General features: G+C 34.3%; 2 protein-coding genes across 4 annotated transcripts in view; both read right to left on the bottom strand.

Moving 5' to 3' along the window:
• Nucleotides 1–15,256, bottom strand: part of Alpha-man-ia (alpha-Mannosidase class I a) — a 463,063-nt gene that overhangs the window by 65,727 nt on the left and 382,080 nt on the right. The window lies entirely within an intron of this gene.
• Nucleotides 174–5,139, bottom strand: LOC143182665 (uncharacterized). Of its 3 annotated transcripts, XM_076383849.1 has the most exons (11): nucleotides 5,129–5,139; nucleotides 4,960–5,018; nucleotides 2,524–2,618; nucleotides 2,276–2,395; nucleotides 2,037–2,154; nucleotides 1,702–1,966; nucleotides 1,302–1,409; nucleotides 1,098–1,188; nucleotides 820–965; nucleotides 596–728; nucleotides 174–523 (listed from the first exon to the last, which is right to left on the bottom strand). In XM_076383849.1, exons 3-11 carry the CDS (start codon nucleotides 2,554–2,556, stop codon nucleotides 473–475), a joined length of 1,065 nt encoding a protein of 354 aa, XP_076239964.1. In that variant the 5' UTR covers nucleotides 2,557–2,618; nucleotides 4,960–5,018; nucleotides 5,129–5,139; the 3' UTR covers nucleotides 174–472. The 3 variants fall into 3 exon arrangements, with proteins under 3 accessions (XP_076239964.1, XP_076239963.1, XP_076239965.1); XM_076383848.1 differs by lacking the exons at nucleotides 4,960–5,018; nucleotides 5,129–5,139 and having other exon boundaries at nucleotides 2,524–2,680; XM_076383850.1 differs by lacking the exons at nucleotides 2,276–2,395; nucleotides 4,960–5,018; nucleotides 5,129–5,139 and having other exon boundaries at nucleotides 2,524–2,680.

The raw sequence follows: 15,256 nt of genomic DNA, 5'->3' as shown, positions 1-15,256 counted from the left end.
GTGTGGTATGCAAGGGTATTATTAGATGATTACATGCAATTACTGGACAGTAGGAGGGTGAGAGATCAAATGATTGACAGGTGGAGAAATTCGAGAAAATCATGGAGTACAGAGGTGCAGGAACTGACTATGAAATATTCGCTCTCATTGGTGCTTGAGTTATTGAACGGTACAGTACCTGGCAGTCAGTGCAAAGGGTCATACGTGCAGGTGCAATGGAAAAGGAAGAAACATGAGCATTCCCGACTTTTGCTCTAACTTAAGAAGATTATCTTGAACATTATCTGTGAGTTCATTACCTTACGTATTACATAGTCTATACTACATCAATTTTGCAAAACTGGTTGCTAATTATTAGAACTGGTTTATTACTGAAATTCTTTCAAATAAATAAGCAAAATGAAAAAATGATTAAGCTGATACAGATGCAGTTGCTATTCAAAGAATACAGTTCACTTGCACGTACGTAGAACTAGCTTGCAGACCGTAGGCACATAAAATATGACACTGATGCTTTAAAAATCTAAAAAGGAAAGACGAGTTTACAGTTGTTGACTGAGAAACTGCATTCATTAGAAAGTCATATACTTGTTACCGATGTAAACATTTCCAATGATGCTACCACAAGACCACCAGTTTCGAAACAGGTTGGTTTTGTACTTCTTATTAGAACGAATAGGAGCATCTTCTGAATCGGCAGAGGGGCCATGTACCATTCTGTATCAAACCTGAATAATAGGCAACAGAACACCTTGTAAATATGATGAAACGAATGTTGCTGAACGAGTTGCTTCTTTAATCACTTTATGGTACACTCACACTGTAACGAAAAGGTTGTGACACTGATTTAGGATTTGCTGACCTACATAGTTAAGGAGTAGCATATAATAAAAGTGAATGAGTAGCAGAACTGTAATGACTAATATTTCACTCGAGAAGCCAGTATGTTGAAGTACTTGGGAGGCCTTGATAATAAATAATTCTAAATTAATTTAGAGTCTTAGGTACTATTAATATTAGTATTCAAATTTAATAATGTATCACTTTTGGTGAACCTTTTGTCACTGTTAATAAATAATGCATATGAATATCCATACCCTGTAAAGATTTATGCTTGATGAAATTACGCCCAAGCCCAGTAGTAGCATATAATGCATTGCAAAATTATCATTTGCGTATCCGACGAGTCTTAAATAGTAAAACAAAGTAATTATTATCATACTCGTTTGCGATTAATGCGGAAAACACCATTTGTTAATCTAAGAAAAATTTAATGGTTCAAAAATGTATTTTATACTGACTCTAGGGCATTGTAATGAACTTTTACAGTGGCTTTTATCTTGTCATGTATCAACATATTCTCCAAGTATGAGCAAGCAGTTTCCTCTACAACACGATTAACATGATAACTGAAATTTTATACAGAGAAAATTAATCAATAATATTATAAAAAAGGAATCAAACTATGAATATATTTCATAAATTGTTAAAATGATTCGAACTAAATTGTCTCTGCAACTTATAATGTTTAAGAATGTTGTAGGAAATGAAAGTGGTAGGTACACCAAACGGCTAAACTTTATAATTTTAGTTAACACATATTTCAATTTTACTCCATTCTTCAAGAAATAGAATTACAAACTGTAAGATCTAGATCTGAATTTGCTTCTTAACATAATACAGAACAAAATCAATTTATACCTGACAAGCTCCAACAATCCGCAAAGGTAATATCCGCCTATTAGGGTGAGCGACTCAGTGGCAATTATGACACAGACCGAAACAATAATGCAGATGTTAGTGTGTAATAGTATCACGTTGATATATTTATCCCTGTCAATAAAATATTCGGAGAGAATTATTAATTCAAACGATCGCGTTCCATTATTTACAGAGAACAGAATATCCAACAGTCGCGGTACGTATGCGTAAAAGAGCACACCAGATAAAAATACCAGGGATGTAACTAAAAATCAGAAAATTCGCATAAGATATATGTGATGCTGAAATGTGTCATTTAATAGAATTCATTTAACCTGCAAATGTTATGTTAACCAATTTCCCATTGTTACCGTGTTTCAGTAGTATCTCATGTTCCCTATCAGAGGCAAAACTATTCCAGTCGTCCTCAAACCAATTCTCTGCGTACATTATCTGTAAACATGTTCTAGATGAATATTTTAGTCACAAAACTTGTCACAATTACAGGAATGCTAAGACACTGTATTGTATATAGATAAACTCTAAATCATTTTCGCAGTGATTTCAGGCTTACGTAGTCACTACTGATAAGGAATGATATGTATTTAATAATGCAGATTAGCACTGGAAAAGTCCATCCGGTAACTTTCAAAAGGAGCTCGAAAGTATACTTGTGTGTAATAAATACTGCAAGCTGAAAGAATTGTTTAGAACTAATGAAGTGAAAAGAACTGAATAAGATACAGTGTAGAAGAAACTTCAAACAGTGAAAGAAATTCCTGACAGTTGTGTCAAAGATTAGAGATAAATTATCGACTATACCTGAACAAACACAGATGAAAGGAGTATTAGCATAATTAAACACTTTTGAAAGTGCACCAAGAATCCTTTCTTCCCAATCGAAAGTCCAGTTATGTCTGAAAAAAAATATGCGAGCGAAAAACACTGTAGATAAGCGTTCCTTTCTTTAGCCATTTTAATGAAAAGGTTGGGACACGACTGAGGCGAAATCACTGTGTCCCCCATCGAGGAAAACTTTAGTCACGTAATACTCTTCCTGTTTTAATAATTCAGTGGTCCATAGACAGATGTTACACCAACGTGTGGTATGCAAGGGTATTATTAGATGATTATATGCACTTACTGGACAGTAGGAGGGTGGATCAAATGATTGACAGGTGGAGAAATTCGAGAAAATCATGGTGTACAGAGGTACAGGAACTCAGTATGAAATGTTCGCTCTCATTGGTGCTTGATTTATTGAACGGCGCAGTACCTGGCAGTCAGTGCATATGGTCATAGGTGCATGTGCAGTGAAAAAGGAAGAAACCTGAGCATTCCTGACTTTTGCTCTAACTTAAGAAGATTATCTTGAACATTACATTATCTGTGAGTTCATTACCTTACGTATTAAATAGTTTATATCATATTAATTTTGCAAACCGGGTTGCTAATTATTAGAACTGGTTTATTACTGAAATCCTTTGAAATAAATAAGCGAAATGAAAAAATGATTAAGCTGATACAGGTGCAATTGTCATTCATGACGTACAGATCTTTTGCAGGTATGTAGGATTAGCTTGTAGACTGCAGACACGTAAAATATGACATTGATGTTTTAATAATCTAAAAAGCAAAGACGAGTTTACAGTTGTTGACTGAGTAACTGCATTGACTAAGAAGTCATATACTTGTTACCGATGTAAACGTTTCCAATGATGCTACCACAAGGCCACCAGTTTGGAAACAGGTTGGTTTTGTGCTTCTTATTAGAATGAATAGAAGCATCTTCTGAATTGGTAGAGGGGCCATGTACCATTCTGTATCGTATCTGAATAATAGGCAACAGAACACTTTGTAAATTTCATGAACTGAATGTTGCTGAACGAGTTTGTTTTTTAATCACTTTATCGTACACTCACACTGTAACGAAAAGGTCGTGACACTGATTTAGGATTTGCTGACCTACATAGTTACAGAGTATCATAAAAAAAAATTGAATCAGTAACAGAACTATAACGACTAACATTTCACTCGAGAAGCCGGTTTGCTGAAGTAGTCGCGAGGCCTTGATATTAAAAAATATTGAATTAAATTAGACCCTTAAGTAATACTAATATTATTATTCAAATTTAAAATTGTATCATCTTCGGTGAATCGTTTGTCTCTGTCAATAAATAATGCAAATAAATATACATACTCTGTATAGATTTATGCTTACTGAAACTACGCCCACGAGAAGCATTAGCAGGTACCGCGTTCCGAAATTAGCATTTGCGTATTCGGTGATTCTTAAATAGTAAAACAAAGTATCTATTATTATACTTGCTGGCCAATAATTCGGAAAACGACATATTTTCATCTAAGAAAAACGTAGTGGGTCAAGAATGTATTTCATACAGACCTAAGAACATTGTAATGAGCTTGTAGAATGGTCTTTATTTTGTCATGTATCAACATATTGTCCTTGTATGAGTAAGCAGTTTCCTCTACAACACGATTAACATGGTAACTGAAATTTTACAAAGGCAAAATTCATTAGCAATATTAAAAAGAGGATTCAAGCTGTTAATAGCTGTCATAAATTTCTGAAATAATCCAAACTGAATTTGTTGTTCAACGTATAATATTTGAGAATAGTGTTATGGAAAATGGAAATAGTATGTACACCAACAGGCTAAACTTCACTCATTCAGTTAATAGATTTTTCAATTTTACTTCATTCTTTAAGAAATAAATTTAGGAACTGTAAGATCTAGATCTCAATTTGTTTCTTATTAGAATACAGACAAAATCAATTTATACCTAACAAGTTCAAATAATCCGCAAATGTAATACGCTAGTACTATCGTCTGCGATTCAGTGGCAATTGCGACACACACCACAACAGTACAGATGATGATAATGTTTAATAGTAACATATCAACATATTCGTCACAGTCAACAATACATTCGATGGGCAGTGGTAACTCACGCGATCGATTTCCATTGTTTAGGGCAAGCACAGTGTCCAATACTAGAGGTATGTATGAGTAAAAGATGAAACTGCATGGAACTAGCAATGCAACAGCTAAAAAACAGAAAATTTTTTTCAGATACCTTTAACGATAAAACCTGCAATTTAATAGAATTTATCTGACTTGTAAATGCTATGGTTACCACTCTGCCGTTCTTGGCATGCTTTAATAGTATTTCATGTTCTCTGTCAGAGGCAAAATAATCCCAGTCACTTTCAATACATTTCATTATATGCCTTACCTGAAAACGTTTTCTAGAATAATATTTTCCCCACAAAACTTGTCACAGTTCCAGCAATGCTAAAACAATCTGTACTATATAGATAAACTTTAAATTATTTTCCCAGTGATTTTATGCTTACGGAGTCACTACGGATAAGAAATGCTATGTAGCTAGTAAGGCAGATTACCACTGGAAAAGTCCATCCGGTAACATTCAAAAAGAGCTCGATAGTAATCTCGTGCGTTATAAATACTGCAAGCTGAAACAATTGTTTATAACGAGCGAAGTGAAGACAACTGAATAAAATACTGTGTGGATGAAATTTCAGACAGCTGAAGAAATTTGTCGGAATTGTGTTATAAGTTAGAGAGAAATTATCGACTATACCTGAAAAGAGATAGCTATAAGGAGTACTAGCACAACTAAACACTGTTGAAAGTGCACCCAGAATCCTTTCTTTTCAGTCAAAATCCCAGTTATCTTGGAAAAAAAATATACGACCGAAAAACACTGGAGACAAGGGTTTCTTTGTTTGGTCATTTTAATGCAACAGTTGAGACACGACTGAGGCGAAATGACTGTGTCCCCCATCGAGGAAAACTTTAGTCACGTAATACTCTTCCTGTTTTAATAATTCAGTGGTCCATAGACTGATGTTACACCAACGTGTGGTATGCAAGGGTATTATTAGATGATTACATGCAATTACTGGACAGTAGGAGGGTGAGAGATCAAATGATTGACAGGTGGAGAAATTTGAGAAAATCATGGTGTACAGAGGTACAGGAACTGACTCGGAAATATTCGCTCTCATTGGTGTTTCAGTTATTGAACGGTTTAGTTTCTGGCAGTCAGTGCATATGGTCATAGGTGCAAGTGCAGTGTAATGTGTAAAGAGTCATGGGATGGATTGCAATTCCAGGTGCTAAGAGCAAAGGGAGAGCATCTGCATTGATGATACTCCCCTGTCAGTTGACAAAAGCGTTTTTAGGCTGACATTAGCAGTGAGTTGAATAATTTTCATAATAAACTATATAATCACTGATTTTCGATGATCGAAATGTGTATTACGTTGTATATGTTTTTTTCCTTAAATCTTTTTTCGTAACAAACAGTTGTGTGAAGTTAATACTACACTGACTACTATTTCTAGTATAGATAAACTGAATGAAACAGTTTTTTGGCTGGTACAGTTGCAATTGCCATTCATAATGTACAGATCTTTTGCATGTATGTAGTACTAGCTTGTAGACTGCAGACACATAAAATATGATAGTGATGTGCTAATAATCTAAAAAGCAAAGAAGACCTTACTGTTGTTGACTGAGTAACTGTATTCACTAAGAATTTATATATTTGTTACCGATGTAAACGTTTCCAATGATGCTACCACAATACCACCAGTTTCGAAACAGGTTGGTTTTGTACTTCTTATTAGAAGGAATAAAAGCATCTTCTGAATTGGTAGAGGGGCCATGTACCATTCTGTGTCGTATCTGAATAAGAGGCGACAGAACACATTGTGAATTTAATGTACTGACTGTTGGGGGATGTGATCCTTCTATAAACACTTTATTCTATACTCACATTTTAATGAAAAACTTGTGAGACTGATTTAAGATTTGCTGACCTAGATAGTTAAAAACTAGTATATGACAATATTGAATGAGTAGTAGAAATGTAACGACTAATATTTCACTCGAGAAGCCTGTTTGCTGAAGTAATCGCGAGGCCTTGATATTAAAAAATATTGAATTAAATTAGACCCTTAAGTAGTACTAATATTAGTATTCATATTTAACATTGTATCATCTTCGGTGAATCGTTTGTCTGTGTCAAAAAATAATGCAAATGAATATACATACTCTGTATAGATTTATGCTTACTGAAACTACGCTCACGACAAGCATTAGCATGAACCATATTCCGAAATTTGCATTTGCGTATGCGACAGTTCTTAAATATTAAAATAGAGTACCTATTATTATGCTTGCTTGATATTAATATAGAAAACAACATATTTTAATCTAAGAAAAATGTAGTGGTTCAAGAATGTATTTTACACTGACCTAAAAACATTCAAATGAGCTTGTACAATGGTCTTTATTTTGTCATGTATCAACATATTGTCCTTGTATGAGTAGGCAGTTTCCTCTATAACACGACTAACATGATAACTGAAATATTACAAAGGGAAAATTCATTAGAAATATTAAAAAAAGGATTCAAGATGTTAATATCTGTTATAAATTTCTAAAATAATCCAAACTGAACTTGTTCTGCAGCGTATAATCTTTGAGAATAATGTTATGGCAAATGAAATTAGTAGGTACACCAAAAGGCTAAACTTCACTGTTTCAGTTAACAGGTATTTCAATTTCACTCCATTCAATAAGAAATAGATTTACTAACAGTAAGATCTAGATCTCATTTTGTTTCTTATTAGAATACAGAAAAAATCAATTTATACCTGACAAGTTCAAATAATCCGCAAATGTAATATGCGAGTACTATCTGCTGCAATTCAGTAGCAACTGCGACACACACCACAAGAGTGCAGTTGATGTTAATGATTAATAGCATCAAATCAATATGTTTGTCACAGTCAATAACACATACGATGGGCAGTGGTAACTCACGCGACCGATTTCCATTGTTTAGAGCAAACACAGTGTCCAGTACTGGAGGTACGTATGAGTAAAAGATGAAACCACATGGAACTAGCAATGCAACAGCTAAAAAACAGAAAGTTTGTTTGAGATACGTTTGACGATAAAACCTGCAATTTAATAGAATTTATATGACTTGTGAATGCTACGATGACCAGTCTGCCGTTCTTAGCGTGCTTTAGTAGGATTTCACGTTCCCTATCAGAGGCAAAATAATTCCAGTCACTTTCAATCGATTTCTGTATATCTCTATCCTGAAAACATTTTCTTCAGTAATATATTCCTCACAAAACTTGTCACAGTTACAGCAATGTTAAGACACACTGTACTCTATATAGATATATTCTAAATTATTTTCCCAATGATTTCAGACTTACACTGTCACTACGAGCAAGAAATGCTATGTAGCTAACAAGGCAGACCAGCACTGGACAACTCCATCCGGTAACTTTCAAAAAGAGATCGAAAGTAATCTCGCGTGTAATAAATACTGCAAACTGAAATAATTGTTTAGAAATAGCGATGTGAAGAGAACTGAATAAAATTCACTGTAGAAGAAATTTCAAACAGTGGAAGAAATTCGTAGCAATTGTGTCATAAGTGAGAGAGAAATTATCGACTATACCTGAAAGGAAACAGATGTAAGGAGTATTAGCATAATTAAACACTTTTGAATGTACACCCAGAATCCTTTCCTTTCAGTCGCGATTCCAGTTATCTTGGAAAAAAAATATACGACCGAAAAACACTGTAAATAAGGGTTTGTTTGTTTGGTCATTTTAATGCAACAGTTGAGACACGACTGAGGCGAAATGAGTATGCCCAGCATCGAGGAAAACTTTAGTCGGTTAGTGCTCTTCCTATTTTAATAATTCAGTGGTCCATAGACTGATGTTACACCAAAGTGTGGTATGCAAGGGTATTATTAGATGTTTATATGCATTTACTCGACAGTAGGAGGGTGAGAGATCAAATGATTGACAGGTGGAGAAATTCAAGAAAATCATGGAGTAGAGAGGTGCAGGAACTGACTCTGAAATATTCGCTCTCATTGGTGTTTGAGTTATTGAACGGTTCAGTTTCTGGCAGTCAGTGCACATGGTCATAGGTGTAAGTGCAGTGGAAGGGGAAGAAACTTGTGCATTCCTGATTTTTGCTTTGACTTGGCAAGATCATCTTGAGTATTACATTGTCTGTGAGTTCATTACCTTATGTACTACATAATCTGTATTATATTATTTTTGCATAACTTCTTGCGAATGAATGCATTTGGTTTATTACTGAAACCCTTCTCGAAGATTACGGAATTTTTCGAGCTGTCTATTCATACATACACTGAGTAGCTGACAACAAATTGACAAGAAAAGGAGCAAAAAAATGACCAATAGTTAGGTTACTTGTTGCGATGTCTGTGTCTCTGGATTCAAATTATTCATGAATTCAAATCAATTGTTGTTACAAAAATTTGCGTTTCTCAAAATGCTGATATTACAATAACATGTATTTAAATTATGCGCGTGGCATACAGGATGCTTGACAAGTCTTAGAAATTTTAAGGGGCGATTCACCACACTAAAACAAGATGGAATTCAAGAATGATAAAAATGTGTTGAAGGCCTCATTTCTTGTGCCTGATTTAGGACTTATTTTATTTTTTTTATTCTGCCTGCTTTTGGACTCACTTTACTTATTCTGTTGTGTCTGACTTTAGTTTCATTCTACTGACTTCATTGAGTTTTACCTCACTAGTGCACGTCGACAGTAGAATAAATCCCAGGTCAGACAGATTTCAAGTTTATTCAAGCATTTGCTCAATAATTAATAACTCAGAAACGAAGCCTAAAACACATTTTTGTTAATCTTAATTTTTATTCTATTTTGCCCTGTAGAATTACTCCTTAAAATTTCTGACACCAATTGTCGATCACCCTACCTGTCGGAAAAAGAATTGCTTTTCCATTTAAAAAATAAGAGAGACACGTTTACTAGAAGCTAGGTATTTGTTTTTATAAGCGCTCAGAACACAAAAAAATTCTGTACTTATTCGATTAGTAACAGGTGTAATTACCTGACAAGCTCGAATAATCCGCAAGCGTATTGTGTTACTAGTATGTTAGCCGATTCGATGGCGACGAAAACACTCAACGCAATGACGCTGCATACATGATTATGTAACAGTTTCGAATGAAAGTATTTGTCAGGATTAATGAAGTATTCGGTGAGCACTGGCTGTTCACATGATCGTGCTCCATTAGTTAGAAGCATTATAATATCCAATATTTGTAGTCTGCACGAATTTAAGATGAAAGCAAATTGCAGTGTGAATACAATCGCTGAAAGTATAAAATTTCTTTTTGATATGTCATACAGTAGATCCTGTGATGCAACATAAATTATCTTACATGTAAATGTTACTGTACTCGATTTCCCCATCTTCCCATACTTCAGTAGTATCTCCTGTTCCTTCTTAGATCTTTAATTAATCCAGTCGGTCTGAGTTCATTTATATAAGTTCTTCCTCTGCAAGAAAGTTCTACAATAATATTTCCCTTAAAATGTTTCATCGAGAAGTCAGTGTACCATTCACTTAAGTGCATTTGCAATACCTCGAAGGTATATGTTAGTGTCAGTGTGAACAGTCGCGAAAATAGGAAACAACCGTGCTTTATATAAAAATAGAAAAGCTCTTTAAATAGAAAAAAGAAAAGAAAACCACTTGATTCTTTTTTGTATAGAAGCTTACTTTGTCAACGTTGCAAATAAATGTTACGTATACGACAAGACGAAGCAGCATTGGTAAAAGCTATCCGAACACCTTCAGGAGCCTGAACTTAATCTCGTGTGTAATGAACTCTGCAAGCTAAAAGAGCTTTCCACATTTGACGAAATGAAAATAACTCAGAAGAAAAAGGTGCAGAGAAAATTCGAAAAAGTAAAAGAAAGGGACATTTAACGTGTGAGAAGTCACCATAAATTTTCAACCATACCTGAACAAGCACAGCAGACAGTAATCAACCAGAAAGAACGAGTTACAGAAAACTGCGTTAGGTAAAAATTTTTCTCCGTACACTTCATTCTGCTGCAACAGCTTAGACTCGACTGACGTGAAGCGACGATGTCTCCACCAGCGAACTCCCCATCCCCCTTAATATCCTTTTGTATTCAACACATTGGGGGGGAATAAACTAACATCAGCCCAGTGTGTGGTATGAAAAAGACATCATTAGAAAATCGGGTGAATTTATCTGATAAAGGAGGGTGAAAGGTTGAGTAAGTGACATTCGAAGAAATTCGAAAAATAGAAAATACTGAACAGTGCATTTCTTAGTTAACATTCACTATAGACGTTAACTGCAAGTGTAGAAGTAGAATCTTCCGCATCGAAGATTCTAACTTTGTAGAAAATAAAAGCATTTGGATTCATAAATAAGAGAAAATAATTTGAATGTTCAGTATGGTACTATATTGTCTACACTTTGTAATGAATATTGTACTATGTGCTAATGAGTTATCAGTAGATAAATCAGGTGGGATAAACTAGCTTGAGACACGGTTGCTGTTTGCAACATATGATATTTTAGGTGTATTTGGATTCAACTTGCAGACCATAGGAACGTGAAGTACGACATCGACGTACTCACAATCTAGAAAGGAAAATGAACTGAATTGCTTGTTGAATGGTAGGATTGTTCTCCGTTTTCATGCAGTAATTATTTGCTACCTTTGTAAATGTTTCCAAACGCGCCACGAAAATACCGCCAGTGACGAAACAGCAGGGCTTTTCGCTTCTTATTAAAAAAAATAGGAGCAATTTCTGAACTGGTAGAGGAGCTAAATACCATTGCGTACCGTATCTGGGTTAAAGAGAATAGTTCACGGAATTAACTTCTTAAAAATTAAAGTATTGCCACTGACAGTAAATAATTACACTTTACTAACAGTAAGCATACGAACAAATTTAAAATAATTTAAGTCATGAACTCCAAAGCAAATTTCAAAGTCCAGTAGGTATTTTTGAACAATAATCACAAGAAAAATCGAGATCAGCCAACAGCGAATTAAAGAAGATAAAATTGATTTTCTCGAAATGCTGGTTCATGGACTGGAAATTGCAGTTTTGGAATTTATGGCTAAATTTGCTATAATTTATTACTCTGAGAATAGATATATTATGTTCATCTGATCTATTATCATCGTACAATTTACTCACACTTTATTGCGTACGTCGTGGTTCTGATTCAAAATTCTCTGACCCATATAATTGCAAGCAAACATGTAACTCAAGTGGACAACTACCGAGAGACCTGATAACAACAATTCAGCTGTCCATTTGTTTTCTAGCAGAAGCTGGGCGCACTTGAGAATAGAAAATATTCATTTATCATAAATCAATTCATGAATTCATCGTAACTGTCCACGTATAGTGCGACTCGAACTACTTACGTAATATAAATTTACACTCAATGAAACTACGCCCATGCCAAGTAGCAATAAGTAATGCATCGAGAAAGACAGGTTCAAGTATTCAACGAAACTTCAACATTAAGAGACCAACAAATTCATTACAACGTTACTACAGTGAAAATTAATGAATAATTTTATACAGACCCAATAGCTCTGTAATGTGCTTGCACTACTTTCTCTATTCTCTGTCGGTTAAACAAGTGACCCTTGTAATTTAAAGAAGATTCCTTTATTATAACATCAATATGATAACTGCAATTTGAAACAATTACAAGTTAGTGATAATCGTTCCTGTTGAGTTAGAACTCGGTCGTTTTATATCTTTCAAGCCACAATTTTATACAAAAAAACAAGGACTCGAATAAAAGACTTTCCCTTTTGTTAAACATGTTTCAAAATCAATTAATTGTATTTTCTTAAGAAAATTTCTCTAATCGGTAACAGAGTTGATTACCTGACAAGTTCAATCAATCCACAGGTGTAATATGAGGCCCATATAGCGCACGATTCAGTTGCCATAATAATGATGAGTCCAAATACGGCGCAGGAATTAAGATGAAACAATATTAAATGAAAGTACTTGTCTGGGTCAATGAAGTACTCCGTGGGTATTGGCAGACTGTACAGACGAGACTTGTTAACGACAGGCATCGCAGTGTCCATAATCCACGGCACGTATGAATATGAGATTATAGTAAGTAGAAGCACGAATATGATTGCTGAAAGTATGAAACTTTTCTTGATCAAGTAATTCAAAAAATTCAGCGACATAATCGAAAGTATCTGACATATAAATGCTACGCTAAAGAGTCTCGCACTCTTAGCATGCTTCAACATTATCATATATTCCTTTTCTCCACTAATAATACTGCAGTCGTGTAACATCCATCTGAATATGTATCTGATCTCGAAAGATATTTTGTCATAACACTATAACAGTAGGAATATTACACAGCTAGGGTAGTTACGTTCCCTGAGTACTTGAATTATTTTTCATACTGATCACCAATTTACCTTATGCATGTATAAAACGAATGTCACGTATTTTATAAGGAAGGCCATCATTGGTAACAGCCATCCGACGACTCTCAGACAGAGAATTAAAGTGATCTCGTGTGTGGTAAATACCGTAAGCTGTAAGTTTTCAATTTCGTTCGATGAAGAATGATAGCAATTCAACAGAAATCAATACAGAAAAGTGTAAGTTACCAGATTCTAAAAGGAAAATTTTAAAAAAATATCTATTACCTTTGCCACATTTTGATCAATTAGTAGAAAGCAGTGCAATAACGAGATTAAAATAAACAACAAAAACTGCGCGAAGAATGTCAAACTGTGTGAAGCTAAATAAAATACTGCTTTTTCTCTAAACAATTATAATACTACCATCGACAACAAGTTTTCGATCAAACGCAGCAATGCGAAATTAGTCAAAAATATGTCATATATCGAATCAATTTAATATTTTCACATATATTATATTTATACGATAGTATTTTACGTTTCACAAATTACAATATTTCTAAATAACTCCATAGTGTTGGGTTTGATTATAAACTTTTTGCCGTGGGCAGCATAAACATAGATGAACTAGTAGATTCCATTAATACAATCATTCACAATGTGACAGCGAACGTGCCGAAAGTAACTACAAATTATAGATTGTCATACCTGTACGAACATACCAGACAAGATCGTCATAATAATGAAGCACCTCAAAATTTTATGCCATGGTTCGGCTTTTACAACTGATATGCCCATTAAATGACATAAAAAACTGGTCGTCTGAAAGTGTTTGAGCAAAAAAAAAAGAGCGTTTTTCGTCATCTTCGCGCAACAGCTTAAACACGACTGATGCAAATGATCGATGTCCCCACCAGCGAGTTCCCTCTCTCCTCAATAGTCTTTGCATTTGAATCATTCGATGGGAAATAAACTGTATGGGAATACCACTACGTTACGAGTATTAATAGAAACTTGCTTTTCTTTATGCAATAAGAGGAGGAATGATTGACAGAAGTTCGAAGAGTTAGAAAAATCGTGAATAATTCGCTTCCATCTGTGCTGGAATTATTGAACGGTTCCTACTTCATTTCCTTGTGAACAGTCAGTGCATAAGTTTACAACTGCATGTGCAGAAAAGGGAGAAAAGAGGATTTGTGTATCAGTGGTGTTTGCTCTGACAGACGATAAAACTATCTTCGGTGAAATGTGTTTAACAGTGAGTTGAATATTTCTTACTTTAAACTATTTTATAATAAAAAAATATGTGAAGTGGTAGACTGAATTAATACACATGTGATTTCATATTTTGAAGACTAGACTATACCGATTTGCCCTTAAAGGGTGTGCTAAAGTACATTATGGGGGAAACCGTGACACGCAAAGAGAAATCGATGCACCCTCATAACATGATGAATAAATAATACTGAATTGTGTGATAATGTTCGTGTCAATTTACTTACAATTTCCAGTAACATATTGTTCGAAAATTTCTAGAAAATATAACGTTGATCGATCACGAAATTAAATAATTTGTAGAATTGTGCACCTTTTAAAATCTCTGAAATGATAAAGATAGGCTAAACACTTTTAAAGTACTCTTTTTGCTAAGACAAATTCTTTTTTGCCGTGGTTAGTCCTTCTAATGACGAAACGAACAAGCCGTTTTTAGAGTAGGAGCAGCTCACTATGCTTCGTTGAAGAACAAATAAGTATAGTTTTTGAATTTCGGTAGGTACTTCGTACCAATGTGAATCGTATCTAAAATTCATATGAAATTGGTCAAAAAGTTTAATCTGACGTTCCAATGTAAGAATATTACTAGAATTTCTTTGTTTCTTGATTTATTATATGATGTTCACTAATTTTTAAGAAAATTGAATTGCTATTCACTGAAGTACTAAAAGTCTTTTCTATTACTATTTTTTACTAATTAACTCATTAGCTGACACAAGTAGCTGAATCCAGTCATCCATCGATCATATGGCGTTGTACAACTACTTACTTATAAGAAATGAATTAATCATATTCGTTACACACTTATGTGTTCAACAATATCATTAGATAGAACCCCGTATAGTAAATATCATAAAAAAAATTGCTAAATGTATTCCAGCCATTAAAAGATTAATTTGATGGAGAAAATTAAGGATACTGTAAACGGCAGTGTACAGAGAGGC

Source organism: Calliopsis andreniformis, chromosome 8 (assembly GCF_051401765.1).
Source record: "Calliopsis andreniformis isolate RMS-2024a chromosome 8, iyCalAndr_principal, whole genome shotgun sequence".
NCBI lineage: Eukaryota > Metazoa > Arthropoda > Insecta > Hymenoptera > Andrenidae > Calliopsis > Calliopsis andreniformis.
The sequence above is the reverse complement of the archived record's forward strand: the minus strand, read 5'-3'. Positions and strand labels throughout refer to the sequence as shown.

Bases quoted from the DNA above. Each gene is read 5' to 3' on its own strand.
- LOC143182665 (XM_076383848.1), bottom strand. From the start codon at position 2,676: ATGGCTAAAGAAAGGAACGCTTATCTACAGTGTTTTTCGCTCGCATAT. The intron at 1,967-2,036 runs GTTAAATGAATT...TCTGATTTTTAG, and splicing joins GGTTAACATAACATTTGCAG to TTACATCCCTGGTATTTTTA. The intron at 966-1,097 runs GTATGGATATTC...TTTATTATCAAG, and splicing joins CAAGCATAAATCTTTACAGG to GCCTCCCAAGTACTTCAACA.